Raw genomic sequence first — 25,565 nt, 5'->3', positions numbered from 1 at the left:
TGTTGAAAGACAAGCCTTCTGTCTAAGGAAAGCGGTAAAAAGGTAAATCCATCCCTGCCAGAGAACAAATATACAATACAATTTGCAGTTGTGAGCAGACAGGCTGAGGCCCCAGAGGTGCAGAGGCCACTCAGGTTTCAAAAGAGGTGTGCACAGACTCTGAGACACTTTCATTCCAGCTCTTAAAATCCTGAGTTTGGGTTAAAAATTTAAACTTCCTGCTAAAATGTATTCAATTCAATTTAGTTTTATTTATATAGCACCTAATCACAATAACAAGGATTCAAGGTGCTTTGTATTGTAAGGTAAAGACCCTGAAATGTACTGATTTCAATGTACATGCTGCGTTTGCAGTGTGTGTGTGAACAAGTGTGAACGTGGCTAAATGCTGCCCCCATTTGTCAGTGGTTTATAACTACACCCCCCCCCCCCCCGAATGAACAAGGTCTTAACAATCAAGATGCAAACATTTAAAGAGCGTGTGCTGTTTATTGCAAAGCAAATATTTTTGCTTCTCAGCTTTTAATTCAAACATTTTTTTAAATAAATCTGTTAATGTCACTTTTTCCGAGGGAGGTCGAGCTGTTCCCGGTGCCTCACTCTGAGCTGAAAACCACTGGTGCCATCAGGGCCAAAGGGCTGACGTATTACCCTCTGAATCGAGCTGGGTGCGTTCGGGTGCCCGGTCTCTTTGCGGTTCAATTCAAGGGCCGCTAGTTTACGCTTGAGCACCCACGGGCTCTGGGAAATTTCTTTATCGCAGTCTCCAGAGTTCCACGTCATCCTACCGTCACTATGATTCCAACCAGGGAAGGACTGGCCATTGCAGCTGCTGGAAATCGGGTCAACATTCAGCGGTGCAGGGTTATCCGTGGACGCGTTTGGCTGATGTGTGTCTGGAGGTTCATCAAAAAACGCAGTGGGTGAAGAATTCTCCTGCTGGACTAAGTTCTCTGGGATTTCAGGTGGATTTTCCTCCTCGGGAAGGATTTGGCTTGCTTCTTCTGGGGATTCGTCCTCAGTGAAATGATGCATTGACTGGAATCCCATAGGTACAACACACATGCCTTTCCCGTTAGACTTCTCCTCTTCTGCTTTCAGGGCACTGTAGGCCTTACGAACGGTCTCCAAACTGTCAAACTTGATCACCGCACATAAGTGCTGGCCAAGCTCCTTGTGACGTTTCCCGTAGCACTGCATATCTGCGGGAAGCTCCCTTCCAGGTGGCAGAATCTGGAGTGAAGTAACTCTGCCGTAAATGCTGAACTTTTGGAGCACATTCTCTGAGAGCGCAGCGGGCTCCGGGCCTCGGGCTGCACCGTCGTCACTGCTTTGCTCCTCGGAAAAGTTCCAAGCGAGGAGGTGCTTGCTGGTGGGGGAACACATCAGCCATTTGGGAAGCGGCTCTATGCGCCTCACTTTGGTGGACTCATCATTCACCTCCAGAAGGTCTGAGTACAATGCTCCCACCAGAGTCATGTACCAGTTTTTGGTCAGGGTCCTTATCTGTGGCAAACACGGGCAACCTCAGCTTTGTTCGTATTTTACTGGATTGTTTTCATTCAAACTGCTGGAATGTAAACACCACAGAAAGCACCAAATGTTTTTTGTGTTTTGTACCTTTTTCAAAGAAGTGAGAAGCTTGAGACTGACGAAACCCTGCTTGTTCTTCTGCACATGTTTGAGCAGGAAGCCGTCCTCTGCCAGGTGGCTGTCAGAGAAGAGCTCCTCCAAATGGGTTTTGATCTTCAAACACAGCACCTCACCTTCACAGTCATCTTCACTTTGGAAGCGCAGTTGATCAAATCTGTGACAAACGATTCATAATCAGCAAGCAACTTCAAGAGAAACATTTCATTTTGTAAGTTTTAGATTTCCTTACCTAATCAGATCGCTCATGGTGTGTCGTAAGGATTGTGATAGCAGAGCAATAAACTGTTGTCTTTGCTATTTCCTTGGAAATTAAAGGCAGCTGTAATTAACACAGAATCAAGCAACTGTTCATATGAGCACAACAGCCTCAGTTGGTTTCTAAGGAATCCAAAAACAACATTTTGTAAAATGCTATAGCTGAAATTCCACATTACAAAATTAACTTCCACCAGCAACAACAGCACATTTAAAAACAAAGAGAGCAAAAAAAACTCAAACAAAACGAAATCCCAAAATGAAACAAAAAAAACCCATCATGAGGACAAACTGTTTGTTGCTATACAAAATATTACCAGGGCTACAATTAAGGGCCACTGTGCACAACAGAAAAACCAGCAGTTAATCAGTATTACTATCAGCACTTAAATCATTAGAGATGTGAATTTAAAGCAGTTAAAAGCGCACAATCAAATCAAAAGGAAAATTATGATGCCGTCTGACTTTCAAAAAACAAAACAGATACAGCAGCACATTACAAACAGCAACAAAAATGATCCTTTAAATCCATGCTCGTGTGTTTTTGTCTTAAGCTCATTCATCCTTTTTAGCGTGGGCCTGCTACTACACGCTGAAAGCAACAACAGATCCATCACTCACACGAGATGGTTTATTTCCATGTTTTAGTCAACAAACTTGATTAATTATAAATATAAAACCCTTTGCAGGCTGTTCTTCAGCTCCACTCACCCCCCGGCCCCCCGTCTTATTGTTATGAGGCATCAGCAGGTGGTGATTTAGCAGTCCGTGTGGGCTTCTAGTGAGGAGGGGAAAAGGAGATGTCGGGGTGTTCCGAGCACATCCGCTGACATGGATATAAACTGGATATACACACGTGTGTTAAGATTACAAAGTGTTAGCTTGAAATTGTCTGCACTGTGTAAAAATTCGAAACTTCAACAACCGCTTCATCAAAACTCATCATTATTCAAATACGAGTGACAGCAGCATTTCCATGACAACAGGAGCAAACAACCACCAAACTGTTATTAGGTCTTGGGTAAAAAAAAAATCACTCCCTCAGTGACTCATTTCCTGTATCCCTCCAAGGTATGCAGCAAATTGAGCTTTCAGGCACTGATGAATCAATGTGATCTTGAATCATCACTGACACTCAGATGTGTTGCACCTCTGATTGCAAACAGAAGGACCTGTTCGTGACATGGATACTCGTTTTTTCCTCCACTACGAAGGAAAACAATACTTGTAAAGGTGGAGAGGGTAAATGCAGAGCTCTAGACAGAATAAATAGAGGGTTTTACCACACTGAAGCACAAGTAAACAATTGCTGATCATTCCCAATCAGACAGGTGGACAGAAACAGGCCGATAGAAAAATGTGACGATCCATTTGAACAGAGCACTCCAAACCAGCAGTAAACAGCAGTTCCTCCACTGGCCTCCTGAGGCTCCCTCCAAGAGCCCCCGGGGAAATCAAACCCTCTTGACTGTCGTGCTGGGATGTCAAACTTCTGAGCAGAAGTAGTTTTAATTTCAACATGTTTTTCCATTTTCTTCTGCTTATCCGATTCAGGGTTGCAGGGGTGCTGGAGCCCATCCCAGCTGTCAAGGGGTGAGATGCAGGGTACACCCTGGACAGGTCACCAGTCTGTCGCAGGGTTAATACAGAGAGATAGACAACTATTCACACACACACACACAACTATGGGAAGTTTAGAACCACAAAGTAACCTAACCACATGCATGTGTTTGGAATATGGGAGGAAGCTGGAGTACCCCCAAGGAAGGTCATACGGACACAGGGAGAAAGGCTCTGGGCTGGATTCAAACCCAGGACCTTGTTGCTGTAAGGGGACAGTGTCAAAAACCTAACAGTGTGTCTTCTCCTTAAAAACTCACGTTTACACTTTTTTAAAGATTGAAAGTTTTTATATTTATGCCAACAGAGACTGTAGCTGTGTGCTAGCCCTCTCCTCTGCTAATTTGACAGTGAAATGTGTTTGAGGCGTTGGTCCGTTTTCATGGAATTAAAACAACATGGCCTGCGCTATGTAGTTCATTTTACTAACAGCACGTCCAAGAAGTTTCTCAAGTTTCTATGAGTAAAGTACTAGTATTTTCCATTATTTGGCACTAATAACCAGCTTCAGTCTGTGAGTGAACCAAGGTGCTAAACAGGGTTACTAGTGGTCATGGCTAAAACGCTAGAGTTGAGGCTTCTCAGGGAGTTACTGGTCATGTCCTACTTTTATAAACAGTTTATGCTACAAATCAGACGAACAATACACAGTTAATGTGAAAATTTGCTAAACACTGAATGACTACTCTTATATAACATTTATTCACTAGTCATCACTAAAATGGGCTTTGGACACTTAATAATGATCACTTTGTCATTCGCACCTCACTGCAGCTGTTAAAGTCAGTGAAATGTGGCACATTGAAATGTAAAGCCAAATATACATACATAAAAAAACACATTTTACAGGAGGAAGATGAGACATTATACGTATAAATGAAAAGTCTGAATTTGAGCTCATGTGCTTTTATACGGGTGGAGTTCACTCTACAGCAACAGAAGCAAGGATGTCACAGCCCCGCCCACTTCAATCCAGCACCCTCCTCTGCTTCAAACCAAAGAAAAACAAATCAAGCGTTCTCTAATGTGAAATGAACCACATATTTAAACACTTGTGGAAGCCTTGAGTTGTGCTTATTTTGCCTTAGACGGTGTACAAAGGTATAATCAGAAGCTGATTAAGAAATTAAGAAAACTTTTCTTTCCAAAGGGGTGGGGGGAGATTAAAATCTAAAAAGTACTAAGGGGCTGGCATCTTTCACAAGTCAGAGACTCTCCCCACCACTCCACAAACACACTTTTAGAAATACCTCAACACAAAGGAAACTCAATTAACTGCAACTATAGCAGCCATGCATCACAAAACAGTTGTGAGCGACCACATGCTCAGTGGGCGATAAGCAGGCACGGTCACAGGTGTCTCTTTGAGCGCGAGGTAAAGAGCATCTTGTAAGATGTAAACTTTTCACTTTTAGTAAGAAACAAAGGATCACAGGCCAGTCTTTGTACAAAAACCCAATTATGTAACTTTATTAACATCAATGGTTTTTTTTTTTTTATCATCAACAGTTTCTTTTGAAATTCCAGTTCTTTATCAACAAATAGAAAACAGACTGTGTACAACAGATCGAACCCCTACAGCACTAAGCATTCACAAGGTAAAAATGAACATTTGTTTTTTTTGCCAGCGTTTTCAAGTCCCCCCACCCCACTCCCTCCCATTCCTCCCACCACCACCACCACACTTAGGATTTTTGTGGATCTGAAGCTCCCCTCCTGCAGTTTGTGTGGGAGAAGCTGTGTGCTTGAGCGGTGCGATGCCCGTGGCGAGTGAGGAGTCGTCCATTCGATGGGGTCGGGGTGTGCGTGGGGGGGTTTTGTGCTGTTTTTCCTCATTCGGGCGAACAACCGGCTGTCAAAGTTACTATGGTAGTACAGTAGATACAACGGGTGTTTCCATTAATACACACGCTAGGACAGCAGGCTCTCTGCGGTGTCTCTAGGTAGATCAGCAGAATTTATCCTTTTTAACAATATACTTTTGAAGCTGTGTATATATCTATGTGTAATTGTACATATATATAATCAATCATATATATATATATTTATAGTTCTATTTCTGTATAAAATAATATCAGTCCAAAGGGCTGAGTCTTTTTCCCTCTGGTAGGAATGGTTGATTCTGTACAGGTACCAACGCTGATGGCTCTGCTCCTCAGCCCATATGAACCACTTCCGCTCCCGTCTGGTCTGCGTGGTTCCACTCCAGCAAACCGAGGTTAATGGTGAGTGAGGAGATGGGAGGGACTTGAAGAGCATCTATGTTCAGAGAGCGGAAGTTTATATTCTGTCGCCTACCCTTTGGGTATAAAAGTCTGTCTTTCCTCAGGTAAGTTCTCCTCAGTGGAGTATGAAGGCCTCAATGCCATAGGCTTCTGATGAAAAAACCCCCAAAACAACCCAAAACAAAACAGGAAAAAAGAAAAAAACAAAACAAAAAACAACAACCCAAAAACCGTACAAATAATGTGCTTTCCATTTCTGTACAACTCTGATTTAGTCTCTTGTTAGATATTTCACTTGTGTTTTTAGCTAGCTACCACGTTTACAAGACAACTACAGCAAGTCTGTGCTCTGAAATCAATTTTCTCAGTTGATTTTTTTTTCCGTACACTTGAAACGGCAAGTGAAAAGGCAAAATTTGAGCTATTGAACTGAGTAAGACCAAAAACAACGTTTATGACACATAAAATGATAACAACAATGTGATGTGACAAAAAAAACATCTGAGAGCAGCTCAGAGAACAGTGGTCCTCCTGTATTAGTACCTAGGAACATGTTAAAAACACATGTCCCCTCTGCTAAAGTACCCTATAAATGATTATGAAAATAATGCATACCCGAGGCTGCTGGGCAGTTTAAGACAGAAGAAATGCATGATATTAAAACGATTATTAAAAACAACCCCCAAAAAAATGTATATTAAACAATAACGTTTGACAAAATGAATCATAAAAACACAATAAAAACAACAACAACAAAAAAATGAAAATGCTCTCTTTGTGCTACCAGTAGCCTTTGACAATCAGGGAGGATTGGCTTCGACGGAGCAGAGAGACGAGCTGCCAGTCTGCGCCGTCGGGTCTGTACAAGAGTTGTCATAGTTGTCAATAGTCACTGTAATGTTTTATTATTTTAAAGCAAAAAAATCTCAGGTGGTTGGTTAACTCGGCGTGTATCTCTGTGATGGATAAAAACCGTCAACGGGTCAGCAAGCTCATCCCTTTCTCCGCCCCTCCGGTAGCTGCGAGGGGACAGGGTTTGTAGCGGGGTGGGGGCGGGGACTGGGGGGGATCAAGTGATTGGATGGCGGCTGAGATGGGACACTTGGCACACTCCTGAGAGGTCTGACCGGGGAAGGTGCTCGGTGGGAGTGGTTACGTTGCATAGTGGTCAAAGCTCCCCAGGTACTCCAGTGCTGCCCTGTAGCACAGCTGGTACTGGTCCTGTGGAGAAGAAGGAAGAAGACGGTGAGAAAGTTGTCATCGAACTTCCTGCTGTTAAATATAATGACTGGTCTCGTCCAGCCAACAAAATATTCATTAACTTGGTTTAAAGCAGCATTTCTTGTAATCTGCATTTATTAAGGTTTCTTGTAAACAAAGCTTTAAAAAGCAGGCCAGAGGTTTTCTCAAAACTAGCTGTAGTACTTTTCAGTATTTACACTAGAGGCGCTACAATGTTTTTCCTTTTCTTTTTATATCTTAAAAAGACATTTTTATATCATAAACCTTAAAAGGTTTATGAACTCATTTGAATTCACATCATGTCTTTTTCCCTCTAATATCCTTTGTTATGTAACGTATTTACGATTTCTTCACTTGAAGAGAATCTGACGCAGGGCTGCTTTGATAGCATTAGTTGAATTTGCTGTGGGATTTCTTACCCCCCTCCCCTCCTCCCAACAACCTTTTTTTTTTGATTAAGGAAGGATTTGTCAGTAAGTCTTTGCTTTTATGGCACCAAAATGAAAAGGGACACTTCAGACTGCACAGAGTTTAAATCAGAGAAATATACAACGCTGACTTTCAAACGCCGTCCTGTCACTGCGGGAACAATTGCCTGATCAGTACATCGCCCTTACCTCTGTCTGCACCATGGCGGGCCGCTGGGTGCGAAGCGTCTTTACTGTCTGGAAGAGGTCAACCACACCTTCGTACCTCATCCTCTCTAGCACGATGCTGAGGGTGATGAAGACTCCGGTCCTGCCCACCCCGGCACTAGCAAACACACACACACAGACAGTATTACTACACCTGCTCTCTAAATATTCTGAAATTTAAGTCGTGGTGGGAGCAGAGTCCAAAGCACAGTCGTTCTCCTCACCTGCAGTGTACAGTGATTGGTCCGTCCTGTCCAAACTGCTCCTTGGTTTTGTGCACTTGTCCAATGAAATCTATGAAGCCTTCTCCAGTTTTTGGCACTCCTTGCTCTGGCCAGTCGGTGAACTGGAACTGGCGGATTGTTCTGGACTGGCCATCCTGAGGGGGGAGCAGATATGGAGCTTCAGAGAGAAGTTTCATTTAAAAGAGAGACCCGATAGCTCTCTGCTGTACTCTGGAGTGTGCGCTTCACAGATCTCGCTGTGCTTTGAACTCAAAAGGGGGGAAAAATAAACAACAACCCAGCAGAGGGTTTCATGTTGAGGTTTATGAGTATCCTGTTGGCTGTCACTGCAGCCGTCTGATCATCAAATATCTACCTCAGACGCAGTATGAATAAAGCTGACCACCTGGATCACAGTGACAGATTTGTGGCAGCGTAGTGTCAGAATTATGCGGAGTAAATGAGCGCATTTCTAAACATATAATTTGTTCAACCTTTGTTTATACAGGATTGCAGAAGGGACCATAAAATGTGGCCCACAAAGCGAAAACATACATATAGACAAATATTCAGGTCTGCAAACTGCAGAGAGGAACATATATTTATACACACACACACACACCCATATAAAAGAAAGAGTGGATGTGGGATTAGAGTGTTGCTGTGCTGGGAGCCTTCAGATGACAGTAAAGTATATTTATAGCTCATTGAAACTACTGCATCACAGGGAGTTGCAGTACTGGCCCTCAGGGATTGAAGGCTATGCTTTTCATGTATTTTCACAGCGATCGTGAAACACACATGCACCGGCGTGCACGCGCACATACAACACACGCTCACATCTAGAAGCACAAAAAACGCGTACGATTCATAGCACAAGCACGCTGATGCTAAATCCGGGTGAAAATGTTTGATGGCGCATTCACTTGATGTCAGCCTGTCAGGAAAAATAACACAGAGCGCGTTCTGATCATCTCTACCTTGAAATTACAGTCGGTATAATTCTTAACACTTAGCGTGAATGTCAGCGTTTGGATGAAAACCTAAAATTAAGATGGATTTTTGGTTGGACGGCTGTATTTGTGGAAAATGCCAATGAATCTCCCCACCTCCACTGCCTTGAAGACATGTACGTAGACATATTCGAGTCCACACACACACGTGGGCACATATGCAGCGTTTCACACACACAGAGTGAACTCACCCTGGCATCTGTGACTTTGAACTCTCTGAGGATGTACTGAGGCATGTTGTACTCAGCCATCGGATCCACCACAAAGTACTGGTACCTGGCTGACCGCTCTGCTGGCCAGTACTGATGACACTTCTCCTACAAGAGAAAAAGAGAAGGAAGAAACTTTCAGCTCTTAAATTTAAACAACCTTTCTCCATTAGGGGAAAAATGACTGCTCCGATTTGTTATTGGTATGTTTTTAGGACGGGTTACTGTACGTCATTAATCATTTGGAGTCATGAGAACGGCTCTGCTTACAAAAGAAAATCCTGATAGACTAATCTGTGGTTCTGAAATATTACCTGATTCATCTTAGGTGGCAAAATATTTACATAATTTGTTTGTGTTCTTAACTACAGCGATGATTTGCATGAGAGCTTTTTTCATCAGCTGTGATTACGGCTGAGAGGGTGATAAAAGCTGTAAAATGCAGTTGAGTGCTGTCAGAATCACCTGCATAATCACAGAACAGCTCACAGTAAGATATTATGGATTTAATCAAATTGCTGCCAAGATGAGTGTCCCATTTCTTTCCCTGTAAGGAATGTGACTGATGATCTGAGAGATTTATTTGCCATTTCGCTGAAAGTGAAGTTTAGACAATATGATTTTTATGCTGTACCCTTAAAATTTGGAGCCAACACTTGGTTATTTTAACTTGTCATTACAACTGAAAAGAACCAACTTCGCACTGTTTAAAGGTTAAGAAACAAAAAAACCTCCAAAACAGTCTAACAGTACCTCTTTGAGGGGGCGGCTAACGAGCGGTATGCCATGATGGAGCCTGACTTGCGGTTTGCCCCCGTATCCAGCCTTTGTGTTACGCTAAGTGTTCCCCGAGTGCAGCTTTACAGTCTACACTTCGCAGGCATATAATTCAGAGAGAGGATGCGCATCCTAAAACTAAAATCTAAGTCTCAAAAGTAGTGACGGCGTTAGACAATTTGGAGTTCAACCCTTGAAAGAAGAAACTAGCCCACGTATAGACACTGTCATCTCATTTTTAGTCTGCGCTCGCGTCTTACCCGTCCCATCTCTCGTAGCTTGGTGAGCATGACAACAATGGTGGAGTTGTGCTCCCACAGCATCCTCCAGAAGTCTTCAGTGGTTTCAGCCAGCGGGCCCTGGGTGGCCAGGTAGGCTTTCTGCTGTCTGAAGATGCAAATTCACACAGAGGAGGCGAAAAGTAAAGATCACACATAATAATTATAAATTTTATGGTGCTTTTACAACTGGCATTAAGAAGCACATCCCAAAGCAATAACCAGAAAGGATTAAATGATTAAAGAAGAGCTGTGGCTGCAGAGTGGTTAGCAAAGGAATTATTCCCACTGTGCTTCCAGAAAATTACGTCTTACAAAGTCCTTGAATACTCAGACATGAACTTATTGAAATAAAACTTAAAGGGCAGAAAAACAAAAACCCAACACATTTGCATGACATTTACAGTATATACACATTTACAGTATATACACAATGTGATATTTAGTAAAGGTAAACAAAAGCAGCTTGAAGCTGTTTAGCTGGGTATTTCAGATCCTGTTTGCAGGCTTTGTATATGCTGAAAGTGTGACAATGTCAACAAGACATTTCCTGCATATTTACTGTACATGGTAAATAATTGATGGCAGCTATCCTCATTCTTGAGTAATCCAAGCCTGTAGATCCTCTGACCCCCTCTTTCCTCTTTGAAACACAGACTTAGAGAGAGAGAGAGAGGCAGCACTTGATATGCTCACAAAACGAGAGATGAGCTCATCCACTGAGGTGCCAGAGCTGTGCTGGTGTCCTACGTGACTTTGGTCCAGCTGAGCAGTTTGTTTTGTCAAACAGCAGATGGCAGCAGAGCGCCGATCAACAGAGAGCAGTCTCTGAGTAATCCAACACACAAACCCAAGCAGAAGAATGCATGTGCGCACACACTCTCACATGTTTGCAACACATGCAAACTGGCATTCAGGTGTAGGCATTTTTGGGTGCAAAAGTTCTGCAAGTATATTCACATGCAGACACACGCACGCTGAGCCATGGCTGAACAGCTAATGAAGGTGCTGCAGGCAAAGCGCTAATGTGGAACTGGGAGATTAGAATGTACTCTGGGCCTCGCTCACACAAACACAGAAACAACAGATTGGGGGAGAAGAGATGACATACAGAGAGGGGGAGGCGAAAAGAGTGAGGAATCAAATTAAAAAGATGAAAACGGGGGGAAGAAAGCGCAAACTATACAGCAGAGATGTGCAAAGTACTGAGAGGATGTTGAGATGAGATGAAAGAGCGAACGCTGCTCTCTCCAGCTGGTCATCAGAGTGCAATGTAGGACTCGCTGCCGAGGACGAGGAGGGTGGAGGGAAGAGAACAGAAGAGAGGAGGCAGGGGGAGAGGAAAAGGAAGAAAATGAGAAAGCAGGAAAGGGGGATTTGAGAGCAGCAGAGGAAGAAAGGGAAGCAAAGAAAAAGCAGAGCTAAGCAGGGGATGAATACTAAAATTGAAATTGATAGGGTGGACCCCTCTAACCCTCCCATAAAATGGCCCCTAACCAAAACAAAAACAATTCAAAGTGTATCACACAATAACAACTTCGCTGCAGTGTCCCAATGAGTGCACAGCCAAACAGCACAAAGCACTCTCTGCATCATCCCACATGACTGCAGTGCTTCAGGACATAGTGTTTCATTTCAACCTCATTACAATGCTAAAACTCCAGCCCGCATCGGAGCATATCCAGGGCTTGCGCCCCTGATAGCATAGCTGGAATCAATGGCTCGCCTCTCATTAGCTTAGCATATTATTGGCTTTTCTTGAAGGCGCTGGGGTGAAGGGCACTGGAGGCCCCTGTTTAGTTTTTATTTATGCCCGCGTTTAAAAGCAGCTTAATTACACAGTGCCGCTGGTGCACACAACAGGTCCCCACCCGGATGTCTGTCTCTGCCATGGTGTTTGGATGGAAAAATTAAGATGGCGAGTGGGAGAAAAGGGTGGGAGGAGATAGAGAGAGACAGGGAGAGGGGGAAAAAAGTGCAAAGGAGACAGATTAGGGAGGAGAGCAGAGAGAGACACAGATAGAAAGGGGTAAAAATAAAGAAGGAAAAAGACAGAGACGGGCGGGGAAAATAGAAGAGAGAGAAGAAAAAGGCAGGGAGGGTTTTAGAAATCGCACTTCATTACGATACTCTCTTGCTGCAATTATGCCATTTACACAGCAACAATGGAGGGTCTGCCTCTGTGGAGCACCTTCTCATTAATAACAGGACTGAAGATGGGGGTGGGGGAGGGGGATTTGGGAGGTGGGAGTTGAGGTGTTGTCTCGGTCACGGCCCCCATATGGACTAAATGACATTTCATGCTACCTGACTCTATCCGCTTTACTTCCACCATAGAGGAGCCATCTCTGCCCATGCTTGTATAGATATAAAACAGAGAGGCACCTTTTCATCTTCCTTCCTCTAGGAAGCAATTTGGACTCACAGAGCTCACGGGGACAGCAGCAGAAGCCTCAATATAAAGGCAGCAGTGGCTTACTGAATGAAAGTCACATTGACATAGCCGGGAGTAATTCTTACAGCTGAAACTGCCCACTGCTGCCTCATCTTCCAATCCCCTCCCATACGTTTTATCCACTCCATTGTGCCTTCCTATGGTATTCTTTACACCTGTAACAATCAGTGATGCCAAAAAAAAGAGAAAGAAGGCTGCAGGCCTGCTACATGCAGTATAGTCAGAAAAGTATCAGCATAGCGATGCATTGCTTTGCTGTTTTAAGCCGGGACTCCAGGACACTGAATTGGAGCATGGCTGCAAAAGAGTGTTTACATACAGGAATGAATGAAAACTTCCAAGTCAGGAGACAGAGGCTAACTAGAAAGGTTAACAAAAAAGTAATTATTGTATTTAATATTTGCTTGCAAGTCCCGCTCTATCAATGTCTGCCTGAGTTCTAGTACTCATTAACATTGGCAGACACTTCCCTGGTGATGCTCTGCCAGCTCTGTACAGCATTCATCTTCATTTTCTGCCTTCAGTCTGACCCTGTGTATAAAAAGGGTCTAAAAGCCTTTTACTGTTACCACAAATTAGATGTGAACACCCTCAAACAACCACAAATGGTTTGCCTGGTGTTATTTTGTACTCTCTTAATGTTTATGAATCCACTGACAGAAACAAAACCAACAATTTCTTAATTGCACTAGTTTTGCATCTGTTGCCGAAGCCTGATACAGTTCATTTTTTTAATGCATTACATAATTTGTTTTTGTTTAAAAACTGTTAAAAACACATCAACCTTTGAAAAAATCTCTTAATTACGATTAGCATTCAAATTGTAGTTTATTTAGAGCCAATCCCACATACAGGCAGGGGCGCCAACAAGGGGGGCCGAGGGGGGGCACAAGAGAGAGGAAGACACCCTACAATAAGTTGATTAACTTGTTATTTATTCCAGCATATATAATTTCTGCCATTCCTATTGTGTCACTCTGTATGTCCCTCACGATTTCCCATCGTCACCCCCTCCCCTCTCACACACACAGACAGAAGGTTGGTGGCACACCGTGTGACACCCCAATATTCTAAGTGGCCCTAATATGCCTAACCCATACAGGGCTGTCCAAACTAGCAATATGAACAAGCAGTGAAAGCCTACACACAGCCTGTCTACAGACAATAAACAGGGATGGTGATGTGCAGATGATGGTGGTGAATTTTGGGAAACACTCATAAGGACACTTCAAAGACAGCGTGGGAAACTCTTCTATTACTTGGTGCTGTTTGTATTTGGGGATACCAACAGTATCTGAACAAATTACTCCATAAATTCTCCACTTAATCCTGTAAGTTTTCCTTAAAGTAATGTTTGAAACAAGGCTTACATTTTGTTTTAATACAATTTTCTTTTGCAGTAGGAACAAACAGGCTTGGAAATGTGAGTCAAAGACACTGCAGTATTTGTAGTGAAGTTAGTGGATGAGTGGTGCTTAGCTGGTTTGGATTTGTTGCCAGAAAAACACAATAACGCCACACTCGCCTTTTACAGCAAGCGCAAGATCAGCTATTTAAATTCACAGCTGCTCAGATCTCGAAGACGAAGTCCTTCACTGACCTGTAGCCATCGATGCAGCTGGCGTTGATATAGTCTGAGCCCTCGACACCTCGGATGGGCTGCAGGCAGACACGCGTGGATTCGAAAGGCATGATGTTCACCAGGCGGTTCTTGAACTTGTTGCAGGGCAAGTTGGCGCTGATAAAGCGTGACGTGTGGGCTTTGGAGTTGGCCAGTCTCTGTTTAAGAAACGGTGGGAAGAAAACAGGCAGGGAAAGAGATAGGGAGAAAAAAAATCAGTCAAGTAAATAAACAAGGATGCCTCTCTATCCATAGTTTCTTTTGATTGGATACCCCTACCAAGTAAAAGGTTTAAAGAGCAGGTGGGCAGGGTTACATTGCTCGCAGCCAGAATTATGTGTTTAAGATGATCATAATAGGGATATCTGCTCTCTTTGACATTACAGAGTACCAAGAGTTAAAAAGAAAACTGTTTACAGGAGTCTGAAGCGCAACTCGCCACATTTACTATGAGCATTAACCACTTTAAGGAAAAAGCACAACAGGTCCACTCAAAAGTTTACTCCTAACTAGAGATGGTCTGATTCAGAAATCTGCTGTCTGCAGTAGACTGTCTCCCATAGCGTCCCAGAGCTTGCTTGAAGGACTGTAGGCGTGACATGCTCAGTGCTGGCAGTGGACAGAGCACAGATGGACAGCACAGGAGCGTGTATGCCCAGTTATCGTACTCCAGGAGAATTTGTGCACGTGCGTGTGCGATGTGGCCAGACTGTGTGGGCATGGAGGCTGTGGCCCCCACGTACGCCACAATCATTCTCTCACTCTTTCATTCTCTGTTGTTGGCAGGAGTGTAGATGCTATTATCACTTCAAACAGAATGGATCATGGTCATAAGAGGGCTAATGGCAGAGCCGCGCTGGGAGGAGAGTGCGTAATAACATCACAGTCAATGGCTATTGACAGAAGGTGTGCGCGTGTGACTGCGACCTTGAGCACCAGCTGTGTGTATGTGCGAGTGTCAGTCATTTTGTAACTCTCCATGTGTATGTGTGCTCACGTGTTGGTGTTTATGTGTGCTTGTTCTTGTACATTTGTCCCTGAAACATGTGTTGGTCTGTATGCAGTGATGCTGCCGTGCAAACGGCTGTGATGTCTCAGCGCTGATGTCACTGATTCAAAAACACAAAAAACCCCAAAAAGAATACTTGTGCAGTGGCCGATTGGGTGAATTAATTATTTGTGACACCGACACGGATTTTGCAGCTGCAATCTGTTGCACCTTTGACAAGATTCCACCATAAAAGTAGCAGAGCAAACAGGTTTCGTTAATGTGAGGAAAAACAAGGAGAATGGTAACTTTATTTTGTAACTTTTGTTATTTATTACCACTTCCTGTGCAGCAATCCATTGACTTTTACACACTCTTGATTACAGTTAAATATGCTTATGTAATTATGAAAGAAATTTATTTGATGTGTGTGCGTCAATCACCTTGAACTCCAGCTCCATAGCGGTGACCGTCTCTCCAGGTGCGGGCTGGGTGAGTTTCTGGATGTGGGCGTAAAGGTTGCGGGCTGGCACCTCGGTGTTGCCGCAGGTAGCGGCCTCCAGTAGGGCTTCATGAATAAAGATGTACTGGTCCTCAGTCTGGACCATATAGTTCCTCTGGGCACGCATGCACGTCACATGGCCGTATATGTCTACAGATTTCTCGTGCTTCATGCGCTCCAGCATGGCATCAATCACAATGAAGCAGCCAGTCCTGCCCACGCCCGCACTGATGGAGAGAAACGGAAAAATTAATATGTTTTCCTGTTTGTACAGACGATCATCATGCGGTGGAAAGACATCATTAACACAAAAAACAAACATGCAATCAGGAGGACTGTAGAGTATAGTAAGATTCCCGGTTCTTTAATGTTCTCTCTACACTTGACAGCTGAACACTCAGCATCTTATCATCCGGGGTTAGTTGTTTTACACCTGCTAACAGTAACAAATTACTGGGGCAAATTAATATATCATTACTCTATAATAATACCATCAGCAAATTAATATCAGTGTCCACAAGAACAACATTTTATCATCTCTGTTGCAAATGATGTCCTTTACAGAGCAGATTCATAACTCCTGTTGTTACAAGTTGTTACTTCCATTAAATATATTTTAATGGTATTTCAGTTTTTAGTATGTATCTATTATTCTGTTTGATTAATGCACTACTAAAAACACAGCTTGTTTCTTCATGTTCCCACCTGCAGTGGACCACCATGGGCCCTGCATCTGGAGGATTGCAGGCTTTTACCCGCCGAAGGAAGGCCAGGATCGGTGTGGGATACTCGGGCACCCCGTGGTCTGGCCAGGCCATGAACTGGAACTGTCTCACCTCCCTCTTTTCACTGGAGCCATTCTGTGGGTGAATCAGTTTAGTCAATAAAACAGGAAGCCTAGTGGGAGATCCTGGCATGGTAAAGTGTAACTGGCTCCTTTAAAGTAAGACATTTTCATCTTTAATAAGTAAAGGTCATGCTGTTTTTTTCATGCGATTCATCATTCTTCATCGTTCACATAAAATCTGCAGTAAAGTCTGAAAAGCACATGTGATTAACTATTTTAAGGTCTCAAGTTAACGCATAACTTTGATAGCAGTACATAGAGCGCTCTACTTTTAGGCCTGTGATCATGCTGCAAGTGTAGGTGTAGATAACGTGTATAATTTTGGAACTTAGCCCCAGCGGTTTCTCTGAAGGGGTTTCTTGGCATTGTCACCATTTCTGATTGAAACCAATTAATTGTTCCAGCCAGAGACTTGCATTTAATTAGGAATTATAATAATGTTAGAAATTATAACCAAGTGATGGAAAAAAGAAATGGAAGAGGAGAAATAAAGGACAAACCATTAGTCACATCATCACTGCACTGAAGTATACGAATCAAATTGAGAGAAAAAAGTGCTTCTTAAAAGAAGAAGAGATGAATGTTGGAAGTTACAAAAACAATTACAATAATGGAAAAATTATTCATGTATAATAGCCTTTAACTGTCTGCAGAAAAATGAGGAATTGCATTTAGACTGCAAATGAAAAAGGCTACTCTACCTTGTAGAGGGCGAAAGTACGGACGCTGTACGTTGCCAACTCTACAGTGTCCAACATGGTGACCTGGATCATCCCATAGGTCTCTGTTCCACGCGATGGCCAATACTGGTCACACTTCACCTGGCGAAGCAAAAGAGAGGGCACGCTGTCAGGAGTGAACTGCTGCGAGTATGCACCACGAGGCTAGTGAGAGGCTTGTAGGATCACACTGATTAACAAGGAGGGAACATTAAAGAGGTCAGATCAAAGGCTTTGTCCACTGTCTAATTAAAAACTGAAGACTCGGCATCAGCTCGGGTATCCGCTACAGAAAAAAAAAAAAAGAGCACTGCAGAAGCAAGCTTTTGCATGAGCGTTCATGTGTGTCCACATTTGAAGCGGGCTTCAATCGAGCATAAAAAGCCCACTTTGTCTTTTACCAGCCTGTGATCATTTTCAGTTAGCTAATTGTCGGGTGGTTCGCACTCCTTTGTCATGTATGCTTTTGGCGCATTTGTGCTGATCGGGTGCTGCATTGTGGAGGGAGATGTGTCTAAAAGCCTGTTCTGGCCAGCCGTGAATGGACAGCAGGTTCGGCCACCTGGCTCCATATGTGCTCCATATCTTTGGTCTCATCCACAAACTTCGCTGTGGATGAGACTAAAGATTCTCCAAACACTAGCACCGAGTGTTTGTGTATCTCTGAAATGACGACTGGCCTTCATTTTACTCCTTGTGGCCTAGCAACGTGTAGTTGTCACTACTTTAGAATAAAAAAGAAAATGTTTCTTTTCACAGCTATTCTTCACTCAGAAATAACCTTTCCTGACCAAACTGATGAATTTAATTGCTGAAGGTAACTTGGCAAAAACTGGACTTACAAAAATGCAATCACATAATCAGTCATTTGATATTTAGAAATGCTTTCATCGCCTTCAACAACTATTGAACAAAGTTTAATGGTTAAGGTGATGAATCACCTTGATACCTAAACACTCGGAATAGCCAGCCTGGTCTTGCCCAAGTGGGAAACGCTCAGGCAGAAACATGAAGGTAGTTCATTCATCCCAAGGTTATAGGGGCATAAACATGGGATGGTTAAAGATCAAGAAAGAAAGTCTGAAGCCCAATCCTAAAAACAGAGAAGGTGTCTGTCTCTGAAATTCAAACTGGGAGTGGTTCCTATTCTACTTCTGGAAACTCACAACAAGGGGTCTGCACTCAGAGTGATGTGCTCTTTTGAGATAACATAAGATATTTAAGACATGTTTATAATATCCTCTCTCTTTAATATACAGTCTGTGGTCTTCCCCTCTAGTTCCTGGCCTGTCTAAAAATGTCTTTGGAAGCACTTCATGTTCAGTATGACCCTTTCAAGGCTTTTTCCCAGTCAGTTACAGGCACGGAAACAACAACTACAGAATCAGCTTTAACGTCAGGAATCCTGGGACAAGAACTTGCTGATATTGATTTGGATAACATGAGAGGAAGAGATGTGGCACGGGTGAGCTAATCATATTGATACTGCAGTACAGAGCTGACATTTGGAAGCACTTTGGCTGTCTCAGAAAGCTGGTAAAAATTGACAAACAAAATGCACTAAAATTCACCCCCTCACATTTCACCTCCCCCGGTGACAGTTTCCATTCAGAGGCAGAGGCAGACCTCGCAGGAGAAACTCAATTGAGTGATGGGGAACTGCTTGCCGTACAAACATATGGATTAGCAGTCACCACTGTAATGAATATCTTTGTGCTGCCTGAGGTTGGGTGGCATATTCTCCTACACAAAGCACTACAGAGGGACACGAACACACACACAGGCTCCAGGTTTCACTATCATCTGCTTCTGCTTTGAACCTTGCTTTCTCACATGTCGTCACCTGGCCTTTTGCAGCTGGCATAGACCTCTTATCTATACACACACACACACACACACACACACACACACACACACACACACACGAGTAATACCACAGGTCTCATTTCGAGTCCTGACCTTTTAGGGTTTTACTAACTAGTAATGCAAGAGGAAGCAGAAATTTTTCCTGCGGCCGGATCTCATCATTATATTTGTCAAGCAGCTGCTCTGTTTGGCATGAGACGTCAGTCTAACTGGGTGGTGGGAGGTTGACTCACGCACCATATGCGCCTGAGTGCATTTGCGAGAGAGACGCAGACAAATAAAGATTGTGTATTTATATAAAAGGAGTGGACCTAAAAAACAAAATTCCCTGAAACAGTGAAGTAAATCCATGTGTCTAATTAGAAGCACAGGCATTATTTTGGGATGATTTTGCAAATGTATCAATGCATTTCTCTTCATTATCACACTGCAAACACTGTTTGTTTGATACAGTTTGGAGCCTAAGTGTTCAATATTATTCCAAAATTAAATTAGGGAATCTAATCAGTTTAGCTGACTGTTGGCTGTCTGATACGGTTTTGGAAAAAGCCATTTAAAAGTTGTCACATACATGCCGCTAATCATGATTAAACTAAATGTTTAATCTTCTGTATAGAGAAAGACTGCTTTGATTTGGATGCACCACATGTATCACAATATGTTTACAAAGTATTACTGCACAGCTCTTTGTGAGCGTTAAGCTATAAGCTATACTGAAAATAGAAGTTTGTGGAAGGTTCATGCAAAGTAAAAATGATTTTGGAGGGGCTAACACTGCACCGAGACACCACCTCCTGGTTCGGAAATGAAACTACACCCCTAAAGCTTCGTCCACCACTCTTGTGATGTCACACACAAAAAAATAAAAAAAATCCAATGTAGTCTGATATGATTTGGAAAAATACTTCCACCCCCAGCTGGTTGAAGGCGGGTTTGGTTCTTTGTGTCTCTCTCCATGGTGTTGGCAAACCAGCGGATTTCAAAATGTGTGTAGGAGGTGGGGATTGGCTCCGAGGCCTATTCATTTTTCTTTAGGTTCCTCGTGTCGTGGTGTTTCAGTTCTTTATATCCTTATGTATATGCACAGCCACCACTCTGGGCTCAAAGAAGGAGAGCCTGTTTATCTGTCACAGGGCTCTGAAATTGCCACTCAGACGCACTAAATATACCAAGAGGCGTTTGTGAATACAAGTATGTCCTCCCCATCAAGTGAATGTGCAATAAAACTCATCTAATCAAGCTGAATATATTCTCCGAGGAACAAATAAATGAGTTCTGTTCTGAGAAGACATATTGTGCTCACAATTTGCCTAAATGATTGATTGCACTGATAGCTTAAAATTAAAACAGATGATATGTTGTGAAGGATAGCAAGTAATTTAAAGCTTGACAAAACAATTGCGAAGAATCAGTATAGATGAACTCAGCTTCAGGTAATGATCTTCTCCCCCAAAACAGTTGAGTCTGGGATTTTGGAAACAAACTCTTATTTATACTTCTTCTCTTCTCCCGTTCTTCATCTGGAGACTGTCTTTTATTAGGGTACTGTATGCATACACTAATAAAACAGCACATACTGGCAGGGCTCCATGCTGATATTTTTTTCCCCCTCCAAGGAATTCATGAGCATGATTTTGTGATGGTAATTAAATAAACCCAGTCCAATTTTGAATCTCAAGTTGTCTGGTGCTCTTTCTCTTTTTTTTCTCCACTTCTTTTATTAGCATAGATTTATTTTAGGAGCCCACAACTGTTGTTAGATGACAATCCTTTTTCATTCCAACTTCAGAAATTTCATTATAGTGCTGTGGCTTTCGTGGTATTACTATATGTATGGAACCTTGATAAGGAAGTGCCAAAAATAAATACGCAGAAATCGAGTATTGAACAATTTTTAAATAATCAAAGAGTTTGCATTATCAGATTTGAATATATAAGCAGTGCACATGCATCACTTTCACGTGGGACCGTTCAATAGCAGGATTGCAAAGTTAGACGCACAGTTGCCAGGATAACTTCATCGTAAGTGACAAGCAAACAACAGGAGGGGAAATCGGAAACGGTACGAAGGTTTGTGCTGTTACCTCACAGACATATTTAGACAGAGTTCACGCAGAAGTTTTTTAGAGATTGCCGAAGACTGCGGAGAAGAGCAGCAACATGAAGCGATACTGTCCGCAGACAAGCAAAATATCCTTTGAAGTCCTTGTGACTTTGATCAGGCTGACAAATCCAGCTTTAAAGCAGGACTGGGTGTCTATATGCCTTCAGGCTTTGTTGGGTGTAAAGTTCCTCAGTGTGAAGCTACATAAATATATATACACAGGCCATTTGTGTATCAGAAAACTCCATTTCTGTCCACTTTTTGACTTCCAAACGTCAGCTGATGGTTGGGTTTGTTTGCAGCATTGTCAGCCTCGGTGGCTTTAAGTTCTATACAAGAGTCCTTCGTTTTGCTCTCCTCTCTGCACCAATAACAGCTACTGGTTTGTTGATTTGTCACTCAACAGTGAACAAAAAAGATAAACAATAATATCAAACAAAATATTTTACAACTAACATATTAACAAGCATTAAACATTATGTACCACTTAAAATTCATTATTATCATTGCAATTAATAATTTATTATAATCACTTTTATGGGGTTCATTATTAATAAATTAAATTAAATCAATGCATGATTAATGCTTTGTGCAGGAATTGTTGAGGAATGAAGTTGCACATTACAATATTTTTAAGGCTTCTCCTTACCCTTGACTTTTCCTCCAGTCTGGTCATCATGACAATGGTGCTGGATCTCTGCTCCCACACCATCCTCCAGAAATCACTCAGTGTCTCTGGCAGAGGTCCCTGAGTAGCAATGTAGGCATTCTGCTTCCTGTAGCCGTCGATGTAATTGGCATTAATGTAGTCACTTCCTGGAACGGCTGCAAAAAAGACAAACAGTGTGCATAAAACTCCTATTAGACAGTACAGTAACTATTATAATATTTCACTGTTCATTTATGGATATTTTCCCTTTGTACACTGCCAGAAGTCAAAGACAACCTGTCAGTCAATCACCTAGATTACACAGGTCTTTATGATTTACATGCTTAAATCAATACGGAACAAAAAAAGATACTTATGTGTGCAAAATTTTCATCTTTTAAACCTGCACCTGCAGGCGTACAACATGTCCTTGGAAGTTTTGAAGGAGGCCTCAATCGATGGCGGTGTCAGTCAATAGCTATCTGAGGGGTTAAGTGGTTACGTGAGCTCTTACCATCAACGGAGGTGAGCACCACTCTGGAGTGGTCATAGGCGATTACGTTTGCATAGCGGTTCTTTGGCTTGTTTACTTCCATGTTTGAGTTTTCCCAGGTAAACTGCTGGCCTGGATCAATGGACTGTGAGACAGGACAGAGGAAGGAGGGAACAACAAAATGAATAAATGAAGTACGAATGATTATGAGAGAATGAACAGAGAGCCACCGAGCAAAACGAGAAGCTGTGCTGTGGATACCAGCTTACAAAGTGAATCCCTGATGCTTGCTGCTCTGCAGCTGCTTTTTGTGGATTAACAGTTTGGTTATCTGCGTGACATTTGCTGTCTTATGCTAATGAAGTACAAATATAAAGGGTCTAAATTTTTCATAGGCAGAGTGTAGAAAGGCTTTAGTTTTAGTTGAGAAGTTAGAAAGGTTTTAAGTTTGCAGTCCACAATTTGACAATTCCACTGAATTACCTTATCCTGGGAGGTCATCTGCACAATTTGGTGCAGTGTCCACAACTGTTTGTTCTTGTCTCTATCGTATCTTCCTGGCTTGTGTTTTTGTCCTCTCTCTTTCTGACCCTCTTACGTCATTTGTCTCTTGGGCTAACACGACAGCAGGCTGCATATATATCGATCCGGGGAGATATGTGATGGCCTCTTATCCCTTGCTAGATAATGTCACAGAATCTCTTGTTATGCCATATCGATCCCCCACAGCTCACGCCGGAACCATGTCCAGTAATTCCCCGGGCCTCGTGCCTCACAAATCCAGCAGGAGTTAAAATGACACATTCAAAATTAATTCTCTAACTTAATGCAACTTCAGTAATTTAACTCATTCACTGCCATTGACGTCTATAGACGTCAATTACGTTTTTCAATGGGAGGGGCTAGAATACAACCTCGGGCAGCTTGTCAGTGAACATCAGACTGCTTGAAATGTATTTTTCACAAAAAGCTCGTTTTCTCCCTTTTTGTGGTCAAAACAGGCATTTTTGGTGGAACCCACCTCTCTTCTACAGCTGATTACTAAAGAATGGAAAATGGTAGAAACAAGCTTTTTTTTTGGATGGAAGAAGAGAGTCTGTTCTTCATTTTGGTAGGTTCAGCGTTTATATGATCATAACACACAGTTTTCTGTGGCTCTTCAAAAATGAGTAAAAATGCTCAAAAACCCTGGCAGTGAATGAGTTAATTATTACAGGTCATTTTACGTCAAAATGTTACAGCACAGCTTTCATGTAAAAATACTCGGATAATGGACAAAATCTATGGTGCAAGGTGAAGCCTCGAGAGGAGGAAAATAAAGATCCTGGGCCATTAAATGTTTCTGCAAAAAGTCCTTATACGAACAAAGCAGGTGTAGTTCTCCTTATTTGTAAATCAAACGTACAGCAAATTGCCATTCAGCTGCTTTCTTACAAACACAATGAACTGATAGCGTTCCTAAAGTGGCACCTACATTAGTATAAATGTGGCTTAAAATTGAAATTTAAGCTATTCTGCACTTTTGTTTCTGAACAGGACATAAAAATGTAAAATGCTCATATGCAACTACAGCTCCAATTTGCTCTGCGGTGAGAGTCACAGGGGCACAAGCCTATTGCTGCTGATGAGCTCAGCACTGCCAATTTTTCTGTCCGTGGCCGTCAGTGTGAAGAGAAAAATTTTATTTGCAGTCAAAACATGTCATATCGATTTGAGAGCTCAGTGAACACAGCAGGCACACTAGGCTGATGACAACTAGCAAACAAGTTAGAGGTAGAAGTGGCAGAAAGAGGTGAGAGGCAAATGCCCAAGGTACTCTCAATGACACAGTGGAAATATTTTAAAATAAACATAATGATATTGCTATGACGACGGCTGCATGATATTGCTTCCTGCGATAAAAAGACTGTCAGGGGAGCTGCAGCATGCCTGATTGACAAATTCTGCTCATTACCCAGTGTGCTCATTGCTCAGTGTGATGAGAGGAAGTGGCAAAGCCACTAGATATTCTGAGCCTTGGGGTAAGACGCAACGGGAGCAGCCGGCGAACGTGACTGTGACAAAGCGCCATGAGCTCTGCCACAGCGCCATGGCTGGCACAGAGATGGATGGCCATCTGCCGGGCGATGGAGGGGGTCTTCCCTGGCTTGGAATGACTGGTGCAGGAAGGGAATGGTGCTGGGCTGGTTGCCTGCAGTCATACAAGCCACTTCTCTGGCTTGATTCGTTTACACTAACTCAACAGGCCGGCAGGGTGATGTTGTAGAGAGGCACTGAGCAACACAAGGAAGAACTTAATTGAGAGCAGATTTTTACCAAGGCCTAATTATCTCCCCTGTTAGTTGTTAATTTCACAGCGAGTCAGAAAATGTCCTTTAGAAACATATTCTGTACGTTATAAAATGAAAAACTTTGCAGACAAATGTATGCATAATTTGTCGTGCACTGTTAACGGCTACTTCTCAGAGATATTTGATGTTTCAGTGAACAAAATGTCCATTTATCCATTTTTTAACTATTATCTAACTTAGGATCGTGGCTGGTTTGAGTCCATCCCAGCTGTCATTGGATGAAAGGCAGGCTACATCCTGCAGAGGTCGGCGGCCTATCAAAACATTTCTCAGTAAAGCAGGTCCTGTAAACTAGAACCTGCAAAATTCCAACACACATTTTCAGCTCCAATGTGTTGCAGCAAAACACTAACGCTTTCTAAAGAAAGGATTAATCACACAGCTGCTGTGTTAGTTTTAGCTGGGAGTATTCCAAAAAATGAAAACTGAATAAACAAGGCCTCTATCATTCATAAGGCAAAGTACACAAACACTACATTTTCAAGGAAGAATTTTTATAATTGTATTTATCTAGCTTGCTTTGTGGGTCAGCAAGTGTGTTAGAACAGTTATATAAAGCTATCAAATTGATGTCATTTTCCCCGTAATCACTGGACGGGGCAGATAGCCGATCAGCTCAAATAAAATGTTTGCTATAGTTTGGGCTTATGATGTTGCGTGGGAAATGGTTATGAGGTTGGCAAAATTACTCTGCTGTTTCTCTCGGGGTGCAAAATTGCACAGAATAACATCTTGATGTACGGTCAGGAACAAACTGAAAGAGGCGAGAACATGACCTTCTAAATCGATGTAAAACAATCAGTCCAAAAAAAAAAAAAAAAAAGACTTGTTGGACCCAT

The 25,565-nt window shown here is 42.5% G+C and overlaps 2 protein-coding genes across 21 annotated transcripts in view; both read right to left on the bottom strand.

Annotated features, from left to right (window-relative positions):
- Positions 1-476: 476 nt before the first annotated feature.
- Positions 477-2,851, bottom strand: LOC101471876 (la-related protein 6-like). 3 transcript variants are annotated; one of them, XM_012920202.3, is made up of 4 exons: positions 2,620-2,851; positions 1,883-2,031; positions 1,621-1,807; positions 477-1,506 (listed from the first exon to the last, which is right to left on the bottom strand). In XM_012920202.3, the coding sequence occupies exons 2-4, from the start codon at positions 1,897-1,899 to the stop codon at positions 559-561; spliced, it is 1,152 nt and encodes a 383-aa protein (XP_012775656.1). In that variant the 5' UTR covers positions 1,900-2,031; positions 2,620-2,851; the 3' UTR covers positions 477-558. The 3 variants fall into 3 exon arrangements, with proteins under 3 accessions (XP_012775656.1, XP_004555363.1, XP_076732865.1); XM_004555306.3 differs by having other exon boundaries at positions 1,883-1,972; XM_076876750.1 differs by having other exon boundaries at positions 1,883-1,954.
- A 2,117-nt stretch (positions 2,852-4,968) lies between these two features.
- Positions 4,969-25,565, bottom strand: part of LOC101471578 (receptor-type tyrosine-protein phosphatase F) — a 174,002-nt gene continuing 153,405 nt past the window's right edge. For all 18 annotated transcript variants that reach the window (XM_076876584.1, XM_076876586.1, XM_076876588.1 and 15 more), the window contains 11 exons: positions 22,397-22,520; positions 21,883-22,058; positions 17,246-17,365; positions 16,403-16,557; positions 15,639-15,924; positions 14,187-14,365; positions 10,114-10,240; positions 9,059-9,184; positions 7,855-8,009; positions 7,613-7,748; positions 4,969-6,974 (listed from right to left, as the gene is read on the bottom strand). In XM_076876584.1, the coding sequence (XP_076732699.1) occupies positions 6,906-6,974; positions 7,613-7,748; positions 7,855-8,009; positions 9,059-9,184; positions 10,114-10,240; positions 14,187-14,365; positions 15,639-15,924; positions 16,403-16,557; positions 17,246-17,365; positions 21,883-22,058; positions 22,397-22,520 (1,653 nt within the window). In that variant the 3' untranslated portion in view covers positions 4,969-6,905. The remainder of the gene's footprint in view (positions 6,975-7,612; positions 7,749-7,854; positions 8,010-9,058; positions 9,185-10,113; positions 10,241-14,186; positions 14,366-15,638; positions 15,925-16,402; positions 16,558-17,245; positions 17,366-21,882; positions 22,059-22,396; positions 22,521-25,565) is intronic.

Source organism: Maylandia zebra, linkage group LG18 (assembly GCF_041146795.1).
Source record: "Maylandia zebra isolate NMK-2024a linkage group LG18, Mzebra_GT3a, whole genome shotgun sequence".
Classification (NCBI taxonomy): domain Eukaryota; kingdom Metazoa; phylum Chordata; class Actinopteri; order Cichliformes; family Cichlidae; genus Maylandia; species Maylandia zebra.
This window is presented reverse-complemented; position numbering and strand designations above follow the sequence as displayed.